Source organism: Balearica regulorum, chromosome 5, assembly GCF_011004875.1.
Source record: "Balearica regulorum gibbericeps isolate bBalReg1 chromosome 5, bBalReg1.pri, whole genome shotgun sequence".
Lineage (NCBI taxonomy): Eukaryota > Metazoa > Chordata > Aves > Gruiformes > Gruidae > Balearica > Balearica regulorum.
In genome coordinates this window covers 19,252,716-19,274,015 of record NC_046188.1, presented here as the reverse complement: position 1 = coordinate 19,274,015, position 21,300 = coordinate 19,252,716, and the positions used below count along the sequence as shown (strand labels likewise).

The 21,300-nt window shown below is 40.5% G+C and overlaps 1 protein-coding gene across 1 annotated transcript in view; it reads left to right on the top strand.

Moving 5' to 3' along the window:
• The window catches only part of KCNK13 (potassium two pore domain channel subfamily K member 13), a 68,447-nt gene extending 59,071 nt beyond the window's left edge, over positions 1-9,376 (top strand). The window contains exon 2 of the mRNA XM_075753704.1: positions 8,359-9,376. Coding sequence (XP_075609819.1) covers positions 8,359-9,251 — 893 coding nt within the window. The 3' untranslated portion in view covers positions 9,252-9,376. The remainder of the gene's footprint in view (positions 1-8,358) is intronic.
• Positions 9,377-21,300: the final 11,924 nt, after the last annotated feature.

Sequence of the window (21,300 nt, the reverse complement as noted above, 5' to 3'; positions counted from 1 at the left end):
CATTCGAAAAGGAAATGAAACCTCTCAGAAAACAGAGATATTTTGTAGAGCTACAGAAAGACATAATCTGATGATCCAAAATTAACTGTAAAATATCTACGTCTGTCCCAGTCTTCCTGCACACACATTATATTCAGTGCTTCAGGCTTCGTTCATGAGGGATTAGGGTTGATGAAGTTTCTCACTCTCTTCCACGGTGTCAAGAGTACCAGGAAATGAAAACCTAAGGTTTAATTAATGTAACCTGTGAATGTCAGGACATCCAGAATTAAAACACAGCCAAACCGTGTATCAGCACGCAGAGAGAGATGAGTGTGGGTAATGATGCAGGAGAAACGCTTACAGCAATCGGTAGCGCTGGAGTAGTTTACAACGGAAAAGATGAAATGACCTAATACTGGCGTGGAGTAGGGAGCCGGATTCCCTGAGGGTGTGTGTCGTGTGCGTGACGTGCCAGGACGTGGGTGGCACGAGTCCCTGGGGCTGTGCCCCCTCGGTTGTGTCTGGGGAATGGGATGTGATGGGGCTGGGAGACCCAGGCAGAGCGAGAACGGCTGGGTGCGACGGCTGCACAGCCTCGTCCCTCGACCCTGCACAGCTTTTGGAGGCTGGTGCTTGTTTCAATTCAGCTTTTCTAGATTTTCAGAGGCTGATAAATCAAGGTATTGAGGAAAGAAAATAGAGAAACTAGATTCTTTCGTAAAGTTGATTAATTATAGAAAGTTGATGCCTGTTTCCTCTTGTTATATTTCAATATGTTACTGTTAGATTGAGATCAAGATTTGCTTAATATTAGTCAATATTTACCTTCTGTTGGAGGATTCCGCTTTAGGATAACTTCTTGTTGGACCTCAGTCCTTCTTATCAAACTGACTACTGATAAGAATTGCAGCTGCTTGCTTTTCTTTGGTTATACCCACTATTTGCTTCAGGAAATCATGAAGCATAGTTCTATTATACTATCAATGTGTTTACACCTTTTAATTGTTCTTTTGTATCCATAACCTATATCTTCTTGGATTATGCATACAATATATCCTGAATACACAGGTGGATTTAAGAGCACTTTGCAGTAACAATCTTCATGATAGAAGTTTTGCTGCCCAGACAAAATCTGCAAAATTGTTTTGCGCAGGAGGTGTGCCGTGCTTTAGAAAACTTTTACTGACTCTACTTGGAGTTTAAATTCCTTCCAGCTTCTGAAAATGTAGCTCTGCTACAGAGAAATTCATAATTAGTATGAATATTCAGCAAACAAATCTGAATTATTGCTTAAGCAATATGTGAAAAAACCCAAACCAAAATAGTTGAAGGAAAATGGAAGTTACAAGGAATGTAGTTGCTCAGTTCAGCTGAATATTAGGACATATAATACCAGTTTATAGTAGTCAGTGGATTATGGGACACTGGCAAATCAGTATCATACTGATTTCAGAATAGAAATCTGAAATTTTTACCAAGAAGGCTTTCTTCATTGCTAGGCTGGTAAAGTTAGGATTTGCAATGCATATCTATCAATGGTGATAATATAGTGCTGTATCTGCAGATACACCTAACAAATCCATTGAAACACTTTTCAGTATCTTAAAAACATTCCATTTTCCCAACTCAAAATGATCTGATTCCCACTTGATTAACTATAATCTTGACTTCTGCTTGAAATAACTCATTTTCAAGAAATGTCACCCAACTTGTAAAATAAAGTTCACTAAATTTCATCAGCATTCTCTCATATCATAAAAAAAAAAATCACTAGCTTTTTTTTCTGTAGTTGGTTCCTGTTTTTATTTCTTCATCACAAGAAGCAATCTTGTATTTTCAAATAATCTCCAGGTGTCAGCCACTGCTTTTATTTCCTCTTTTATATGATTTCATAATTTCATTCTGTATTTGCTTCCCATTCTGCCAGTTTAATTTCTTGCTCTTTCACTGTTACACTGTATGGGTCAGACTGCTGCTCTAATTTCTTGCTAAGTCATTTCCCTTCTATATATTTGGCTGTCGGTTTCTCCTCTATTTCTCGTATTTGAGTAATCTCTTTCAAACTGCCAGGACCGGAGTTTTTCATGTAGGACTTACTTACAAAAGAACTCAAATATGAAACTACTGCTCAACTAAGTGTGGTTTATAGCCTAAAATCAGGTTTGGTGCAAGGAGAAGAAAAGATAGCAAATGTAACAACAATTTGTGGAAAAGTCTGCAAAGATGTTCCTGAAAACCATAGGCCAGTAAGTCTGTCTTCCATAGAGGCACATTAGGAAAGTGTAAACAAGAATATAATTAGTCGGGACGTTCAAAAAGGTGACGCAACTTTTGCAGAGGGAAGTTACATCTCACAAAAATTACAGTGTAACTGGACTTTCAAAAAGCTTTTTCACAAATGTCTTCATCAAGGCCTCTAAAGAAATGAAACTCTAATGGGATGAAAAGTGGAGTCCCATCATTGATAAATAACTGTTTAAAAAGCATAGAAGAAAAGTCTAGGTATCAATATTCAATTTTCAAAACGGAAGCAGGTTAACAATGGAGCTTCTGAGGCTCCTTGCTGACACCTCCACATTTCAACAGTCATAAACAGTGTAAGAAAACTGATAAATAAATGGATAACATTTCCTTAGGATGGAGAAGTATTCAGGATAGTCAACTATAAACCTGACTGAAATGAACTATAGAAGAATCTTGTATTACTGAATAACTAAGTAAAAAAAAAAAAAAAAAATTCAGTGGTGACAAATCCAATGTAATGCCATGGGAAAAGACAGATGTAATTACAGCCAGACGTTGAAGAGCGCCAAGACAGCTATCACTTGCTGAGCTAGGGAGCTAAGACCTGCTGTGGATAGGTTGCTGAAAATCTCAGTTCAGTGGTCAACAGCAATTAAAAAGACAAACAGGAATTCCCGTGAAAAAGAGAGAAAAGCTCAGCACATCAGTATGCCCTGCATAAATTCAAAGTACTTTTCCATTGCAAATACTGTATATAGCTCTGGTCCTGTCTTTATCTTTGAAAGACTGTATTAAAATAGAAAAGAAACAAGAAAGGCAACAGGGCTGGTTAGAAGTATGTCTTAGCAGACTGAAAACTAGACACTAAATGTTATAGACCTGCTCAGTCTGGGGAAGAAATGAGAAGGAAGGAAATAATAGAAGTCTATAAAATCAGAAGGGGGAAGGTGAAGGGAGAATGTGCGTGGAGAATGATGATTGCTACAGCTAACTGCAAAAAGGGAGAAGCCTGAAATGAGTTGTCAGGCAGCAGGTTAGACAAAGACTTCTTTTCCACAAAGCATCATTACATTGTGGAACTGGCTGCCTCAAGTTTAATGGAGACCAACAGTATAAATAATTTGAAAAGATTGATGATCTAATTGATAAATGTGATGTCCTCAAAGCCTCTGAACTGCTGATTTCTGTGAGCTGGGAGGACATCCCAGGGAAAGATCACTCTGTTCATACTTTCTTCCCTATTCACACTTTCTTCTATCCTTTCACTGGCAAAGACGGCAGGCTGACCAGGCTCACCCAGGATGCTGATCCTGTGTCCTTGCAGCTGGGTCCTGCTCACCCGAAGTCTCTAATCCCAGGGCAGCTGACACCCCTCAGCTGGCACGTAGAACATAGATGACCACCTCCTGCAGCAGGTGGAGCGCAAAAATATGGCAGTTGCTTCTAAATCCATCATTTTTGCAGTAAGAAAAGTCAAGCAACTAGGAAGGCTTAGTTACACAACTGTAGTATGTATTTGGATGGCTGATTTGACAATGAAAATACCAAGAGCTACATTTTCTGCTAAACATGACTTGCGGCTATGAAAGATATGTAGGTCCAGTTTGTGAATAAGCCTGATCTTAGAATTACAGTGGAGAAATACTTAAATGTGACACTCAGCTGTCTCAAGAAGACAGCAAAAATGAACTGGCAAGTCCATACGCACAGTCTTTCTCTAGCAACTGCAGGAATCATTGAAGTTACAAGGATTTTGCCTTTGCTTAACATTTTAAGGGACTGGAACTGAAACGTGTAAGGCCGTACTCTCTGTTACGAAGAGAGGACAGTTCAGGGGTGATTCTGCCTGTACTGCTCACAGGCATAGAAATGGGGGCTGCTGGCCCAGTTCTGGGGTACCCCAACAGGAAACAGGGGAAGTGTGATTTTCCTGGGACGGTGCAGGGACTGGAGAAAGACACCAGGCAGAGCAATAGGTGAACTACCATTCTGCCAAGACTTCAAACTGACATATTTCCGCTACAAAATTAAATAATTTTGATTAAAAATCAAGCATGTCAATGGTAATTCAGATACCCTGTGACCTGTTCCTCTCTGGTTCAGTTTGTCTGGTAGGCAGCATCTCCCGTAGCGTGTCAGAGAAAGCCTCAGCTGCTATGCAGAGACCTGACAGGCATGTTTTCACATTATATTTTTACAAAAAATATTAAATGCTGCAATATTTCAGTTTTGAAATGCTGTAGTGGCAGCCCAGACTCCATTCTCCTTTTCTGTAATGGAAGGAAGAAAAGGCATTTTACAAGCAAAGTAGGGAATCCACTTTTTTTTAGTCCCTTGCCCTGTAGAGTACCTGAAGCAGAAGACAGGAGATAAATACTGCTTTTGCTAGCGTCTCATCAATCTTCTGGAAAATAGATGGTGAGGCACAAATACTGTCTCTGGGTGGGGGAGCATAGGTGCACTTTGCAGCTACCAGGTTTGGGCACATGTCCCAGGTTCATGTGGAGATGTCACCTGGCTCTGCACCAGCCTTGGCTGACGTCTCTCCACGCAGAAGAGCCACCCCAAGCCCTGACCAGGCGCAGGACGCAGAGGGGATCTATGGAGATACTTGCCCCCAGGACAGACATTGCTGTGCTAAGCATTGTCTTGGCTTTCAGAGAGAAGAGCTCACGGCTCCTCTGATGCCTAAGTAATGTGTATGAACCCAGCACGCAGACAAAAGGCTGATTTTGGTGTCTTTAGGTTAGAGGGCAGAGTTTTGGTGTGAGAGCTTTCACTGACCCCATGAAGGAATTGGCTTGTCCATAGATCCTCTGTGTTTGCACAGCACAAGGTCCTCAGTAATTTTACTAAAACAAGAGCAAATCCTATTGCTGTATCTTTTTGTCAATGAAAGAGCCACATTTTTCCTTACACAAATTTGGGGGGGGGAAAGAGGCAGATCCCACCAAGGATAACAGTTTACTTCTGGCTAGTGTTTGCAGGGCTGTTGTATGGAAAGGGTTTTTGAAAGAATTCATTTTTTAGTAGAGATTAACAAGGAGTGCATTTTTAGTTTGATGGTCAGCAGGAAAACCTAGGAAATAAACTTAACCTGAAGTTGTATTGGAACAGATTTTTTTTTTAGGTCTTTCAGAAGGATAAATTATAGTGATTTTTTTCATAGGTTTGATTTGGTCATTAGTGAAATATTGTGTTCCATTTATGATTATGAAGCTTTTAAAAATCTTCAAAGATTTTTCAAAGTATTTTTTTCCATTCTGTTTACTTCCAACTGATTTTTTTTAACCAAAAGGTGATTGATACTTTGAAATGAAAAGTTTTATCACAAAAATGCCAAAAGAGAACATTTAGTTTCATTTCAACTGTTTCAGCCTTTTACAGTTTTGCCCTCCTGCATTTGTTGGCTGAAACAGTTCACCAAATTGGCTTGGGCTTAGGAATATTTCAAACATTATATTTCAATATTTCAAATATTTCAAGAGTCCATTTGGTGAAAAATATACTTACTGTCAAACAAGTCCTAGTCCATAATACAGCATCCCAAATTAATCCCAAGTGTAATACTGTGATCGTCAAAGTTAACTAAGCATAGTGTGGCCCAATAAATGGAAATATAAGGAATTTCAGGAACTGAACTTATTTCTGGCACTAAAAGCTTATAGCTAATTTTTGACAAATGATCTTTGAAAAAATATATCTGTTAAATTAATATCTTTACACTGCTTTCAGGCTTTCCATTTTAGTGCTTCTTTGGAAATGTTTGTATTGATTGCTACGTATTGAGATTTGTAAATAGAAAAATGAAGAGAAAAAAAAATATTACATTTTCTCCAGGAGGTAAAAAGAGTGGCCCTGCTGAAGAGGAGGAGCTGACAAAGGGCAGATCACACCTCAGAGACTCACTGCCTCTCTGGATCAATGTTCTGCACCTTTTGGTATTTATAGTTGACCGTGCATTTCCCATCGTGCCTGCTCGCGTGCCTTTGTAAAGCCTTTGCTAGTGGGTTTTTACCCATGCAGGTCTGAGCTCAGAGACAAAACCCAGCTGACTACACAGGCGAGCCTGCGGAGCTCGGGCACTGGCTGTGGTGCCAGCAGCATGATCCCAAGAGGGGCCGGTGGGAAGCAGCCCAGAGGCGTGATGCCACGCTGGAGGCGTGAGCCTGAACTACATTTCTTTTCCCAGGGCATTTGCTTTATTCTGTGAGAGATGCATGCTGCTCCCCACTGCCTGTGCCAGAGCTCCCCACTTTTCTGCCTCTGCCCAGCCTGCAGCCGCTTCTTTTCTTCAAAGAGCAGGGTGGGCCAGGGATGCAGCAGCCCCCACCTCCCTTCCTGCCGGCTGCTTTGGGCAGATCCCACCGCTTGCAGAGAGGTTCCCCTCGTCCATCAGTCTTTACGTGTCTCTCCACAGGGTGGAGGTCATGACTTGCAGATAAGCCAGACTGCACAGAAAATAAGCATCAAAACTAGGATTGTAGGGGGATCTGGTCATGGAGCCAAAGGGGAAGATAGGAAGCGAGTGGAAATAGTTGCGTGTCAAGGGGAACGACGGCAAAAAGTTCTTGTCATGAAGAACGTTTTGCCTATGTTATTTGTCTCATTACGCTGATCCCCACGGCACAGAGCTGCAGTCCAGCTCTTCCTAGCGCAGAAATTTGATGAGGAGGCTTGAGCCTCCTGTAGGTCCTCTGGACGCTGCGGTTTGGCTGTGGATGCAGGTGAAGACAGCGACCCTCGAGAGCCCACGGTTGGGGCTGTCGTTCGGAACAGCCCCTGCTCAGCCAGGAGGGAGTCCCACTGCAGGGGTGAAGGGGAGGGCTGTGGCTTAACCGTGTGAGGCAGGAGCAGCATTGGAGACAAATCCCATGCTGGTAGCAGGTTTCCAGCGAAGGGATGATGAGTGCAGCAGTTCAGCGCTGCTGGAAACATGGTCTCTTCACACTGCAGTTGTCTGTCTTCCAAGCACAAACGTTTCACACCGAATATGATTTCCTTTATTTCCCAGAGCCTAATGTCTTTATTAGGATTAATTAGCATCCCACAATTACAAAGAGAGGGAAACAAATAAGAGCACCTCTTGTCCAACATGATTTTTCTGTCGTCTCAGCAAGATTGTTTTGGCTTAATTAATCAACTATGTAATCCCTTATTAATCCTAATAAACCAGTAGCAATGTTATTTATCATGGATAGTACTCCAGTTTGCTCAATGATGTTCTGGACATGCTTTTTATTCTTTAGAAATATCTTATTAAAGCAAGATTGTCTTATCAATAGTTTTAAACAAAACAAGGAAGGGGGGAATTAGAAGGAAGACTGAAGCACTTCTGGCCTGAGAAATCCCACGACGCGGAATGAGACCAGAGCAGACTTTCATTAAGACTCACATACAGATTTGAGCTGTGGAGTGGGACACAGAGAAATAGGAAAACTTCAGCAATGCTGATTTAAGCGAGGGCTAATAGTGGGCAACCGACACCAGGGTGAGATGCAGGGCTGCTCTAATGTGCTCTGCCTGCTGGGGACCCCCCTGAGGGACTGCTGCCCCATCAGGGGCTGCCTCTTCCAGTCTGCGGAGCCCGGCCAGGCTGCAGTGGATGCTCGGTGCTGGCTGCTGTGCCATCTGTGCTTACAGCAGGAACTAAGTAAGGCTCAAAAAGATTTCACCTTGGGTTACAAACATCTGCTGGGGCTGGACCCCTGCAAGGTAAGAGCCACCCCTGGATCAGACCCATGGCGCAGAACAGCGTAAGAGAGAAGGAAGGGGGTGTGATGATTCTGAAGCCTGGAAGTGATCCAAGGCACAAAGCGGGAGGGAAGAAGCCTAGCAACCGGACCAAACTTCAGACCTTTCCTAAACTCACTCTTCTTTCCAGTGTGTTTTCTTCTGCTTGTTGTTTCATTCTGATTCTGGAGGAAATGCTGGCATGAGTTTCCTTCGCCTTACTGCTGTGACATGGTCAAGCACAAGTGGGTAACCGTTGGGGAGAATGCCCTTGTTTTTTTCCAGAGCCGAGCTGTACCACAGGGATTTGCTGCCAGTTCTTCTGTCTTGCATGTGACAAAACTCCTGACATGATAACTACAGGTTTATTTTTTTCAACTGTTCTGTTTTGTCTTCCAGGGTTTGGCATGACCACTCCAGCCACCGTTGGAGGTAAAATTTTTCTGATATTTTATGGCCTTATAGGATGTGCAGGGACCATTTTGTTCTTTAACCTGTTCCTGGAGCGCTTGATCACTGTCATAGCCTACGTCATGAAGTCTTGCCATGAAAGACAGCTGAGGAGGAAAGGGGTCCTCCCTCAGAATGGCCGGAGGGGCTCGGGGACCTCTGAGGTGGACAGCCTGGCGGGCTGGAAGCCCTCCGTGTACTATGTCATGCTGATTTTATGTGTAGCATCACTCATTATTTCCTGCTGTGCCTCTGCAATGTACACACCAATTGAAGGGTGGAGTTACTTTGACTCGCTTTACTTCTGCTTCGTGGCCTTCAGTACCATCGGTTTTGGTGATCTGGTCAGTAGCCAGAACATCAAATATGAGAGCCAAGGCCTTTACCGCTTTGGCAATTTTGTCTTCATACTCATGGGGGTGTGCTGCATCTATTCCTTATTTAACGTGATCTCTATTGTCATCAAACAATCCATAAACTGGATATTAAAGAAACTGGACTGCAGGTGCTGCCACAGATGCCAAAGAAAATTATTTCGTTCACGGAGGAACGTTGTAATGCCAGGAAATGTGCGCAGCCGGAGGAACATCTCCATCGAGACTGATGTTGTCAATGAGAGCGACACAGACGGGCGCCGGCTGTCAGGCGAGATGATCTCCATGAAAGACTTCCTGGCCTCCAATAAAGTCTCACTGGCCATCATGCAGAAACAGCTGTCGGAAACTGCTAATGGCTATCCGAGGCAAATGAGCTGTAATTCAAAGCAAAATGGATTCTCTGGTGGGGTTGGAGCCCTAGCAATTATGAATAACAGACTGGCAGAGACAAGTGTGGATAGGTAAAATAATAACAGTAATAACAGTGAAATAGTGTGAACCATTTCAACAAGTTTAGAAACAACGTGAAACAAGTGGAAATAGCTAGGGTGGGATGGATGTCAACGGCATACCTCCTGTTGGAAGACTTCTGACACTTTTTTGGGGCTGTCATTTAATGTCTTTGCTTTTTGAATTGCACCCGTCTCAGCCTTCCTTCTTCCCCTTCCTTCTGTTCCTCAAACAGATCACTGCAGGAGAAATTTAATTTAGCCTTCAGATCAGTTTTCCATGCCCTGTTTTCCTCCATTTATGTGAAATACAGATTTCAGGATAAGAAGTCTGTGGTATGGGAAGAAACCAAGTGTGTGTACTGAACACATTCTTAATTCAAAGATTGTTCTGAGCTTTCTGTCTTACTCTTGTTATACCTGTTTTCTGAAAGTAGCTTATCCGAGACCAAAAAAGGAATCAGCCTTTCTCTGTGATACTGCAGATCTAATTTAGTGGAATAAAAACCCCAAACTATTTTCTTTTATATATCACTTCTTAAAATGTATTGCTATTGTGAAACAGCCAAGCTTGAAAAGCCAACTTCTGCTGCCATTAATATTTGTGCAAATCTGAAGTAATTCTATGAAAGTTGGTAGGACTACTCTGGAGCTATTGTGATGTGAATGAGAAGAGAATTTGGCCTTTAGAATTTAATTTAGTCTTCCCTTTAAAAGGATACTGTCAAAAGTGATAGAATAAAAATTTATCCTACTTTAGTTTTCTTCTCTCCATTTGCAAAACACGTGATTTTTTTTTCTAGGCTACTTTTTCTTTTAGAATTGAATCACCGTGGCTTTCTGTTTCAAAAATATCAAATCAAATTGAAAATTGCCATGCTGACAAGTTGAATGAATGATTCCACAATAACAATCAGAGACTTTTCCAAATTTCTATTCATATTTTGCTCAATTGTGACTGATGCAATTGAGCATCAGCATTATGTAATGCAACTAGTAACTGAGTTTACCCAACAGGCTTTAGTATGCAATTAGATTGCCATGCCAACATTCAGAGTATTATTATAAGCGACTGTGATCACAAAATCACTTTGGCAATGTCCTTTTTACCTTTCATGTAATTCTGTCATTCTTCACCTGTTTTCCTGGCTTTTAGTGATGATAATGACAGGGTCTTGATTAGGGAAATAGAAAATGTTTAACTCCTCATTCTTCTCAATGAAATGCTCTGAGTGTTCATTATGACTAGAAAGGAGACTTCAATGAGAAGAATAATAACAGAAGAATATGAAAACAGGAAATAAGGTGAGCTTTAATGACAGTGAAATCATGCTTTGTATTAGGTAACTGGAGAAATAAGGGATTAAATTAACATAGTCTAGCATGAATTTAAGGAAGACTGGGCTGAATTCCTGATTTTCCTTTAACCATGCAATGCATTAAAGCTGAGCAGTATATGAGAGTGTAAATAAGCAGAATTGGTCACCAAGGACCTGATCCAATTCCCCCTGAAGAGAACAGTACATGCATCAGGATTCAATGTTTCCTCACAGCTAGAAAACCTTGCAGAATACTACAATTTTAGGGAATTTAACACACCAGTATGCAATTCTTAATTTCTCTTATTTGGAACGATGCAGATATAGCCTCTTCACTTCAGTTTGTGTTAGGAATTAATATCATGTTCCTTTTCTTCATTCTGGCCAAAAGTTGTTTTATTTAGGTTGCTAATACTGTAGGATAACATTTTAATACTCGTTTTAAGCAATATTTGAATTTGAAAACAAAAACATACCTCTTGGAATCCTTTCATATAATAAAGCAAACCCAGATATTAGATTAATCAACAGTACTTAACTAGTGAAAAGTATTGCAAGCTCTTTTTGACATATTACAGCTAAAATGCCCTGATTAAAAGTCAAATCCTGCTGTCCTTAGTTACAAGGAGAGCTTCAAGCTGAAGGCTTTAGTCCGAATTCTGATATGAGCTCAGCTGTGCAGCAGTGGAATATCCTCAATGATATCTCTTCGTGTTTGCATCCATGTAAATTCCAAATCAGGTCCCAAACCCTAACTTTGGTGAGAAAAGCAGTCTGACTTGCTTCTTGGGGGGGGTTATGTGTTAGCAAAAATCACCACTGAATTATTTTTAGATACTATTAGAGTACCCAAGATACATTACATTGTTACACTTTTTTTTTTTTTCTCCCAAGACATTCTTTGTCTCAACCTCACTGAATAAAAATACTTGGATATAAAAAGAGAAAAGTACTGCTCTGAAGCCTTCTTTCCAAATTCATTCAGCAATGCCTCTGTTCACTGCCTCTAACCCCAAGATCTCAGAAGTGTTCCTCATGCTGCCAACCAGCAGAAATAGTTTAGGACTTGACTTGTTGCTTAAGCAGGGCTCTCATTCTGGGCAGAACAGCCACAGTCTTGAAAACTGCAGCTTACTTTTCCATTTCTGACAGTAACTCTTAGTTGCAAATGTCAGATTTTTCTGAACACTGGACACTGGAGGAGTTACTCAACACTACTCCCTTTTCCAGATGATTGAGGCAATGCACATTATCATCTTAGACAAATAACCAAAACATGAAAGTTTCTTTCATTCATTTATTATATAGTTCTGTGTCATCATTAATGAAGGATCTGCCTTCCATGTAGGATTTTTACTCAAATTCTTCCATATCTAATTAGCTTTCAAAATTTGGTTCTGGAAGTCTAAACACAGGGCAATATTCATAGCGAATTGGTGAGAAAGCAAATCGAAGGAGAGAAAAATATATATACACACTGATGGAAACCAATAAAACACTACAATCTGTATAGTCAATTCCACGGAGACTAGCTTTTAGAATATGGCACATCCCAGTAGCAGATCATTAAGATGGTCTTCAGGTGGTTTCAACTGCTCCCAAGACATGAGACAGTTATGTTGCTCCTTTCCATTCGCTGTGATACCAAGCCTCAGTTACCCATCACCACAGAGGAATCGTTATCAGCTATTTTCAATAAATCTGAAAACATCTATGGTTATGAAAGCAAGGGACTAATATGTAGTCTTGATCAAACAGATTGGGCAAGGCTGTATGAGGTCTTTCGTGTACGCTAGATCTGCCTTCATTGATCAGTTCTGACCTTCTACTCTCTCAAGCACTGGCTCCCTCATGACCCAAGCCTGCCAGTTGCAAGGCTCCCTGCAGTGGTTTTGTGTCCATGTTGATTTCATGTTCACTCACGATAAAGAGGGAATAAGTGCATTAATTTTGTCTAATCATCTCTGTTCAGATGAGAATTGCCCTTTCAGAGATGAAGGATCAGTGCATTCTGTGACTGTGTTGTCTTGGATCATGATGTCATCCTGTCCCAAAAAGACCTCTGACTTTGTCATTGAGTTCCCCCTCTAGAAGTCACGCTGAACATTGAATAAGGTAGCTTTACCTAGAAGACCAGTAGAATTCTTGGAGAATATTTGGGGATAAATAAGAAGACTTTTAAGATCGGAAAGGGAAATTTCTGACTCCAGTCCAATGATACTACTTTGGTTGTTTTTTCTAAAGGCATTGGACAGAGAAATTGCAAAAATCTCAGTTCATAATATAGTATCCGGTTATTAAAGTCATAACACATGTGGAAATATAAACATACACATGCCAAAAAAAGCAGAATTTAGCATAGGAGTGAAAAATAAGATACAATAACAATACAAACAACATCGCATTTCTTGCATTACTTTTTAAAGTAGTCATGAGGAATTAAAGGAAATAGTGTCAGATAGCCAGGGATCTATTTTCAAAGCTGTGTAATCTAAATTTTAATGCCGTATTGCTTAGCACTAAAATCTCAGTCAACAAGACAGAAACTTGCTTTCAAAAGTACTGAGTTTCCCTATTGCCTGTTAAGAATTTACATGATGGCTAATGAGATACGGGTGTGGGGTTTTTAATGCAAAAATGTTTTGGGGAAAACCTTGGATGTACTGAGGTTCTGAATCTGCACTCAACTAAAATCTGGGGTAAACTGCAAGTTGCAGCCTGGCAGCCTGAAAGCGAAAGTCCTTAATGGACTAATTTCCTGGAAGTTGAGCTTATAGTTACGCCACCCCTTAATAATATCATTATTGTGCAATATAATTATTGCACATTAAAAGGAAATATTTAGTGCTAACCAAAATGCAATCAAGTAAAGGTAGCTCTTAGGGAGTTTTTGGCCAGCCTTAGGTTTTGTAAAATTTGTGTCAGATGCTTTGTTGGGTATGTAGGTGTCAAAGGAGTTACATTAGCTTATTTCCATGCAGGACATGGTCCTCTGTTTGCAAGGACATGAATAGGCTTTTCAAAGGCATCTAATCCCTGCTGAAAGTCAATTCACCTCCCACCGTACACTGACTTTCAGTAGAAGTCAGGTACCTAATTCCCTTAGGCAGTTTCAAAATCCCAGCCATGTTTTAGGTTTTGAATCTAAGCTGACCTGACAGTGTCCCTGAAAAGTTCAAACACTTGCAGCAAGGTTTCAGTGCTGCAGCACAGTAATAGCTGAATTCATTTATTTAAAAGCCTTTTATAATGAAAGCTTTGCGTCAACCAAATAGCACAAGCAATGTTTACAGTTTGTTTGATTTAATCGTGGCCTCTGCCAGTTTTAATTATATTTGACACATTTGTAAATTGAATAACGAAGAGAAGGTTGGACTGGGCATGAAAAACAAACCAGCTCCATTTCTCAGACTGAATTAATCAAGAGAAAGAGGTCAAGTTGGGGAAAGAGCTTTCTGATTAACATTATATTTGAATAAAGTTCCTCTGGAGGTGGAGGGTATTAAGTTGTTTGGATGACTCCTTTCCAACAGCTGTGGAAGAGGAGCTGTTTGCTATGACCTGCCAAGGTCCCCGCTCTGGGAACAGCAGCTCAGTGAGCCTTAGCTGAGAGAAGGGTCAGCATTTCAATCAACACAGTTTGCATCGCCTGTTGTTTTGAGTTAGGTTACTAACATTTGGCTAATACTGTAATTCCTTGGACTCCTCAAGAAGCCAAAAAGTTCTTCCGTACAATTTCATGAACAAGTTGTAGAGAATCACCAAGTGCTGTCTTTCCCCTGTGCTGAAAATACTGCCAAATATACCAGTACGATTATTTGAGAACTTTGGCAGTAGTGTTTTGTTTAATTGAGGAAATAAGAATACAATCCCTTCCCTCTTCCCTATTTTCCAAACATCTCTTGTCAACAATGCCAGTACAATACTCTCTGCTTACTGCTTAAAAGATCACATTTCACTAGGAAAATTAAAGCCATTGCTCATCTAAGTGGACCAGCACAGTCCTATTCTTTATCAGATTCAAATGAAAAATGGTGTGAACACAAAGAATGATGCTTCAGGCCCAAGTAGTGAGGAGCTTTTTGATATGGCCCATGTTTATAGAGCTGCTTCACATCAAACCAGAGAAAAACCCCATCACTGCAGACTTTTAAAAGCATTACTAAATGTAAGAACAACCTTGTGGAATAGATATACTAATTTATATTTTTTTTCTCTACAGTTTCACTCTAATATTTGCCTACAGTTTTCATGATTTGCAATAACAAAAGAATATAATTTTCAAAGATTTTGAGAGACATACTAGTGGCATTTGTTTAAAATGAAATATCCTTTTCCTCAGGCTGCCTAGCTTTTTATAAAGGGAAGTTTTGATTAAAATTAGAATTAATGGGCTGTCTTTCCAAGCAAGTGTGCCAGTTTCTGGATTCCAAATGGATTTCCTACTAGGTGTCCATGGAGAAGCTCCCAGAGAGAGGTAAGACGGCTTAGTTTTCAAACTTTATCTTTTGAAAAGTCCTTCAAAGCTATTGCCCGTTTCAAACCGATAGAACACTGTCAGTGTTTTCTGCTTGTGGTCTTATCCACACTTAACCTTGCTTTTTAATACCTTTAGAAGAAAAAGATGCACATGAAGAAAAATGAAAGTAACCTTACATAACCTTTACATGTACTGCTTGGAGCTGCTAAAATCCTCCTCTTTTTGCTAACTTGAAGTTTGCATCAGAGTTTAATTTCTCCAGCTCACCGAAGAGGTTTGGTCTTATTAGTGAATAGTCACAGTTCAAATCAAAGAACTCTAAAGTTGTATTTGTTCATGTTTTCTAAATGCTGGAAATGAGCCGATGGTCTGATAGTGGGTGTGCTAAGTCTGTGAGAGTTAAAAAGGCTGGAATCACCATTGCAATGGTCAGGGAGACACTCTGTGACCCGTAGAGCCCATATTGCTGGCTCTTAACCTCTGGATGTTATGTTGTCTGTGTCTAGTGTACAGGGTCAGAAGTAAACAGAGAGAATGCTGTCCAGAAATTCACAGAATAATTTAATCTGGAAGAGGCCTCAGGGTGCCATCTAGACTCCTAACCCTTTTCCAAAGCAGGTCCAGCTAGTTCCTGCCCATCTCAGTGCATGTACCTGTAATTTGCTGGGTGATGCTGCTTCTGTGTGTAGCACTCTGTTCACAATGTGCTGAAAGTGCCCTTCTCATGAAATATTGACCACCACCCCATACCAAGAGGAAGTCACAACCTTTCCTCTGCAGCTATTGCATTTGGGCAAATACTTAGCTCCAAGTTAAACACATTTCTTTGTAAATAGCATCTAGGCAGCTGCTTTTCTCAGCCTAATACGTAGCAGATGGGTATTTTGATCCCTAGGTATCATTATTGTTGGCGGTCTTATTAGAGATGGCAAGGACTGAAAAGGTCAGTCAGTCTGTCAGCCCTAGGCTCCTAGGCAGGGGTATTACCCCTTTGGCAAGCAACCCATGACATCTTGGCTTGGCTCTGCACATTGGATTTGGCTATGTTCTTGGCTCAGGGACTTATTCTGCTCCACTGAAATCAATGGAGACTTTGCTACTGAGCTCTTTATCTGTCATTTTTCACAAGAATTAATTTCGCTTTACAAAATAATCCAAAGAAATGTTGAGTAGCCTTTTGCTTTGCTTTTACCACCAGCTGTGCAAATGCTAGTTCTGCTTATGCAGTACCATGTTCTGCACCAGCTTATTACCCAGGGACCATTATTTGGTTTACAAAATAACAATCTACTTATAAGGAAGACTTATTTAAAATTGAAAGTATCCAGTTATTATCTCTAAGAATTTTTTGGTAGTCACTCATTTCCTCAGCTGGAAAACTGACAAATATCACATTTTCCCTGAAACTTCCTGCAGTTCTGCAAGGGCGGGTTTTGCTCTGTGCTGACTGCCTGTGTTAGCATGTTCTTTCCCTCAACTTTCTTCCTTCTGTCCATACCTACAAGATCCTCTTCCCTCCTTTTTTTCTTTCCATTCATCAGTTCAGTCTCAGTTCATCAAATCCTTCTCCTAGCCAAATATACCATGGGGTTTGTATCTGTTGAATATTGCACTTGAAAGTGGACTCACTGTCAAAAAAGGATTCTTGAAAAACAAGCACCCCTTTATTCAGTATGGATTCAAAGCCATTCCTCATCCATTAAATGTAGTGATAAAAATGTGGTTTTATTATTTTTCATTCCTACTTCCACTGAGAGTAGGAAGACAATTTTTAGGAAGCTGGAATTAAAGTATCACATACAGGTACTTGGATGGAGAGCAGCAGAAGTGTCTTTGACTCCTTGGCGGCTGGAAGGGATATTCTGCCTCTTTTTGTACCTCCAATTGGCCTGCAACTTGCATGGACACATACATTCTCCTTGTATGTCTTCAGTAAAGGCTGATGAATTGAGTCAGCTTCATGGTATCAATATTTGTTGCTTTTGGCTTACTATATTTTCAATAAATGACTGGGTCTGCATTGCTCTGTGAGCACAATCAGTAACACTCCAGACTTCCCCATGTATTAGGGAAACAATAGTCTTGACTTCCATTTTCTTCCTTTGATAAGGATTGATCTTCATGGCTGCTATAAAACACAACCATGGCATGAGATTTTTCTCTCATCAGCTTCTCGGCCATGATTTCACTGGCATTTGAGTAGAATTTCTCCCACCAGTACCAGAGGCAATAATAATATGTTCTCAAAGCATTATTCCCTGATGCCTCATGGAAACAAAGCTCATGGGATCAGACTGTACATATGTGTCTGTGTGCCCGTGCTCTGTTTTAAACATCAGCCAATTTCAAACAAAATTGCCAAAGGGGAAGAGGTCTCACACAGAATCGACTCCTTACACCTTTTGATAAATGTAGGCACCCCACCTGAGAAAAAGTCTGAGAGGCAGGCTTGCAGCCTGTTAAATACCAGAAAAGCCACACAAAGCAGGGCAGGAGGAAAAATAAGGCAGGCATAAAGAGAGAATGATGTTCCATATGTCCTATTGGCCAAGGTGTCAAACACCTCCCCAGATTTGCAGCACAGATCCAAAGGGAAAACAGCTTCATGTGGACCAGTGAAGACAGACTTATGCTTTTATCTGATAATGTATCTAGATTTTAGTAAAAGTAGTTGTCTTTGAGAAATTGTTTCATAGCAGTAGTAAGATTTTCTGACCTTTCTACAAATTCCTGAGATGTCAAGTCCTGTAAAGCATCAAAAAGAGTGTTGCGATATTTTAACATCACTAAAAAAAAAAAAAAATCCCTTTAATCTGCCAGGATTTTAACTTTTTTATTATAGCTCAATCAGCTTCTTTGCTAGCTGCCCTGAGCTCTGTTACCTTCTTTGGATGCCCAAATCTTAAAGGACCTGTAGTTAAACAACCAAAACTACAGAAGTGTGTCACCATATTTGCAAAGATTTGGTCCTTGTTTGACACCATGCAATAGGTCTGTGCAATAGCAGGTATTAGAATCCTCAGACCACAGTCTATGACGAGCTTGGTCATGCTCTTAATGAATTTCCAGTGTTAGAGATTCCACAGTTGTCCCAGGCAACCTACAGCACAGCATCATTAATTCTACTTTTAAACATTTTCCCAAATGCCTAATTTCACTCTCCCTTGCTACAGCTGAGACACATTGTTTGCATTCTAGCCCTGCTGAATACTGAGAACAGAATATTCCCTTCCTTTTCCAAAGGAAGGTATTTTTTACAATATCTCCTCTCTGTCTTCGCTACCCCAGACTAGAAATCTCCCCTTCCATATCTGATGTTTTCTGTAGTTGCTCTATTGTGCCCTAGACTGTCTGGTTGATCTACTTTTTTTTTTTAAGTGCTCAAATACTGTGTTCAATTTTGAGTCCATCACTACAAGAAAGACATTGAGGTGCTGGAGCATGTCCAGAGAAGGGCAACAAAACTAGTGAAGGGTCTAGAGCACAAGTCTTATGAGGAGCAGCTGAGGGAACTGGGGTTGTTTAGCCTGGAGAAAAGGAGGCTGAGGGGAGACCTTATTGCTCTCTACAACTACCTGAAAGGAGGTTGTAGCCAGGTGGTTGTTGGTTTCTTCTCCTGAGTAACAAGTGATAGGATGAGAGGAAATGACCTCAAGTTGTGGCAGGGGAGGTTTAGATTGGATAATAGGAAAAATTTCTTCACCAAGAAAGGGTTGTCAAGCACTGAAACAGGCTGCCCGGGGAAGTGGCTGAGTCACCATCCCTGGAGGTATTTAAAAGAATTGTAGATGTGGCACGTGTGGGACGTGGTTTAATGGTGGACTTGGCAGTATTAGGTTAACCATTGGACTCAATCTTAAAGGTCTTCTCCAACTTAAACAATTCTATGATTTTATACATCATCCTTTTCATTTAGGTTCTAGTCTGATGTTCGCTATTTTAAAACACTGTTGATTCATGTTCAGTTTGTCACATGCTATTAATGCCCAATTCTTTTTTGCAAAACTGTTACCTAAACTGTGGTACCACCAGTCTATACAGGTGATTATACCTATGTACCATTTTACATGCATTGTTGTTGAATTGCTTCTGTTTTTCAGATCCCTTGCCCGTATCCATTTTGGTTTGAATCCTAGTCCTTCAGTATCTTTGCCACCCCTGACTACCTGGGATCATCTTCAGACTTAAAAATTGCGTTCTCTATTCCATCATCCAAGTTATTAATAAAATTTTGACCCATGGCAAGTCTTGTAGAACTCAGTAGGTACCTTCTTCCGGTCTGAAACTAAACTATCACTTTGTACGTACTGTTGTCTGAACACAGTTTCCCAATGAATTTTGCACTCATCTTGTGTTAGTTTCGTCAAGTCTAATGGACAGTAAGGTGCAATTGCAGTATTTTTATTCCAGGTTGTGAGATTTGAGCCAGAAAAGGTTTGGCTTTCAGATCCCAGTGAGTTTGCGCAACTGATTAATAGGGTAAAAAAGTAGTTAAAATTTAAAATCAAACAAAAGGAAATTTGATATACGAAGCCTCCAACACAAAACTCCACTCTGTCCTTTTACAGTTACATCTTATAAAATAATTGTGTTCCAAGAGCTACAGAAGTAGATGAAACTATTTGAAAGATTACCTGGAAGAATTCAATCTGAAAAATACAAAAGTACTTTGGCAATACATGGTATGATTTGGGTTGGGTTTTTTCTCCACACCATGTATTTCTGTTCTACTGATTAAAACCAGTTTTAAAAAGTCAAACATCAGCATGGAATATTTTTCTATAAATATTAGTTCAATTTTAATTTAAGTTTGTACATCATATAATATTTTAGGTGAGATTATGCTAGACATATTTAACCTGATTTGCTAGAAGTACTGAAACACAGAACAACTTTTTTTTGGTGTGTGACGAAAAGGTTTTTCAAGAATGATTTTCCCTTGATGCATCAGGCTGTTGATTATCTTTTTGAAACATTGATCTCTGTGAGGACAGCAGGAATAGAGCCGTGTGACCATCAGATCGTAGAAACTTCCTTGCTTCAATCCCCAAACAAACCTCATGGATTTGTAATGAGTATGCTGAATGTGAGCAAGTTTACTATTTATTTGTCTAAGGCATTTTGGCTCCTGGTCCACTATCAAATACTTACCTAACAGAAAAAAAACCCAAACAAACCCAAACCCAAAAAACCCATGCACAATGTACTTTGCCTTCCCATCAGTTACCCATCATAGGTAAATATTCCTTGCAGGGAAGCTGGCTTTAAGGCTTCCTGGAGGGAAATTGTGCTGCTCCCTCTCATAACCCTGGAGAGTTACACATTAAATACACAAAATCCACTTTGTAGGAAGTAGGTCAATACAGTGAAGCCATCACTCTCTTGATTTTGATAAACTTTGAATGGGCTCATGAGAGGAGCTGTATCATGAAGGTTTGGTAACAGCAATAACTGCAATAAGCAGTTTCCAGCTCAGAACAGCACAGACCTAAATGGGGTCTCTGGAAGCAAATATAAGTTAATAATAATAGCAAACAACAGAGACAACGTAGAATAGGGCCACAGAGAGGAAAGTGATGAAAACTCACTAAACTACTCCTCATCTTACTGCCATTAGGAACTGACACTGGATGTTGATGAGGACTAGAGACTTTTAAAAGGGAAGCACCGGTCTCCTTTCAGATGCATGGTAAAGTGGGAAATTTTTAGGGCTGCTTTTTCAAGAAGTTGCCCCTGAGTGTGTAAGCAAAAGAGCCCGCTGCATGCAGCATCCTGGTGATCCTATTGCCACGGTGAGCTGCAGCTGGGGAATACGTGATAATCAAAGCATGTTTATGTTACTATTACAGGAATGGAGTATTCTTCCAAAGGGAAGAGAAGGACTTAAGTATCTTAAACAGACCCAAATACTCCCAAATAATAAAATTTCCAAAATGAAAAGATGACTTAGATGACTGAGCCTCAAATTAGGGTTATTTTCTGTCATGTTGCTTAGGCCACTTTAAAACAGCAGCTATGTTTCCAACAGCAGCCTGCTTTGACGGTCCCCTTAAACCACAGCTCCACAGAAAGCGGGAGAGGTGGTCGTGTCACCCCAAATGCCTTTTTTGACATGAACATGGCCACCACACACTTCCTGCTCTGCACACTGAGCTGGGGCTCCTCCGCACCTGGAGGCTTCGAAGGCACGCACAGCCCCATCCCACAAGGATTGCTGTGTTTGCAGTAGCAAAGCATTTCCCCGCTTTTGTGGTTTGTCTTCATGG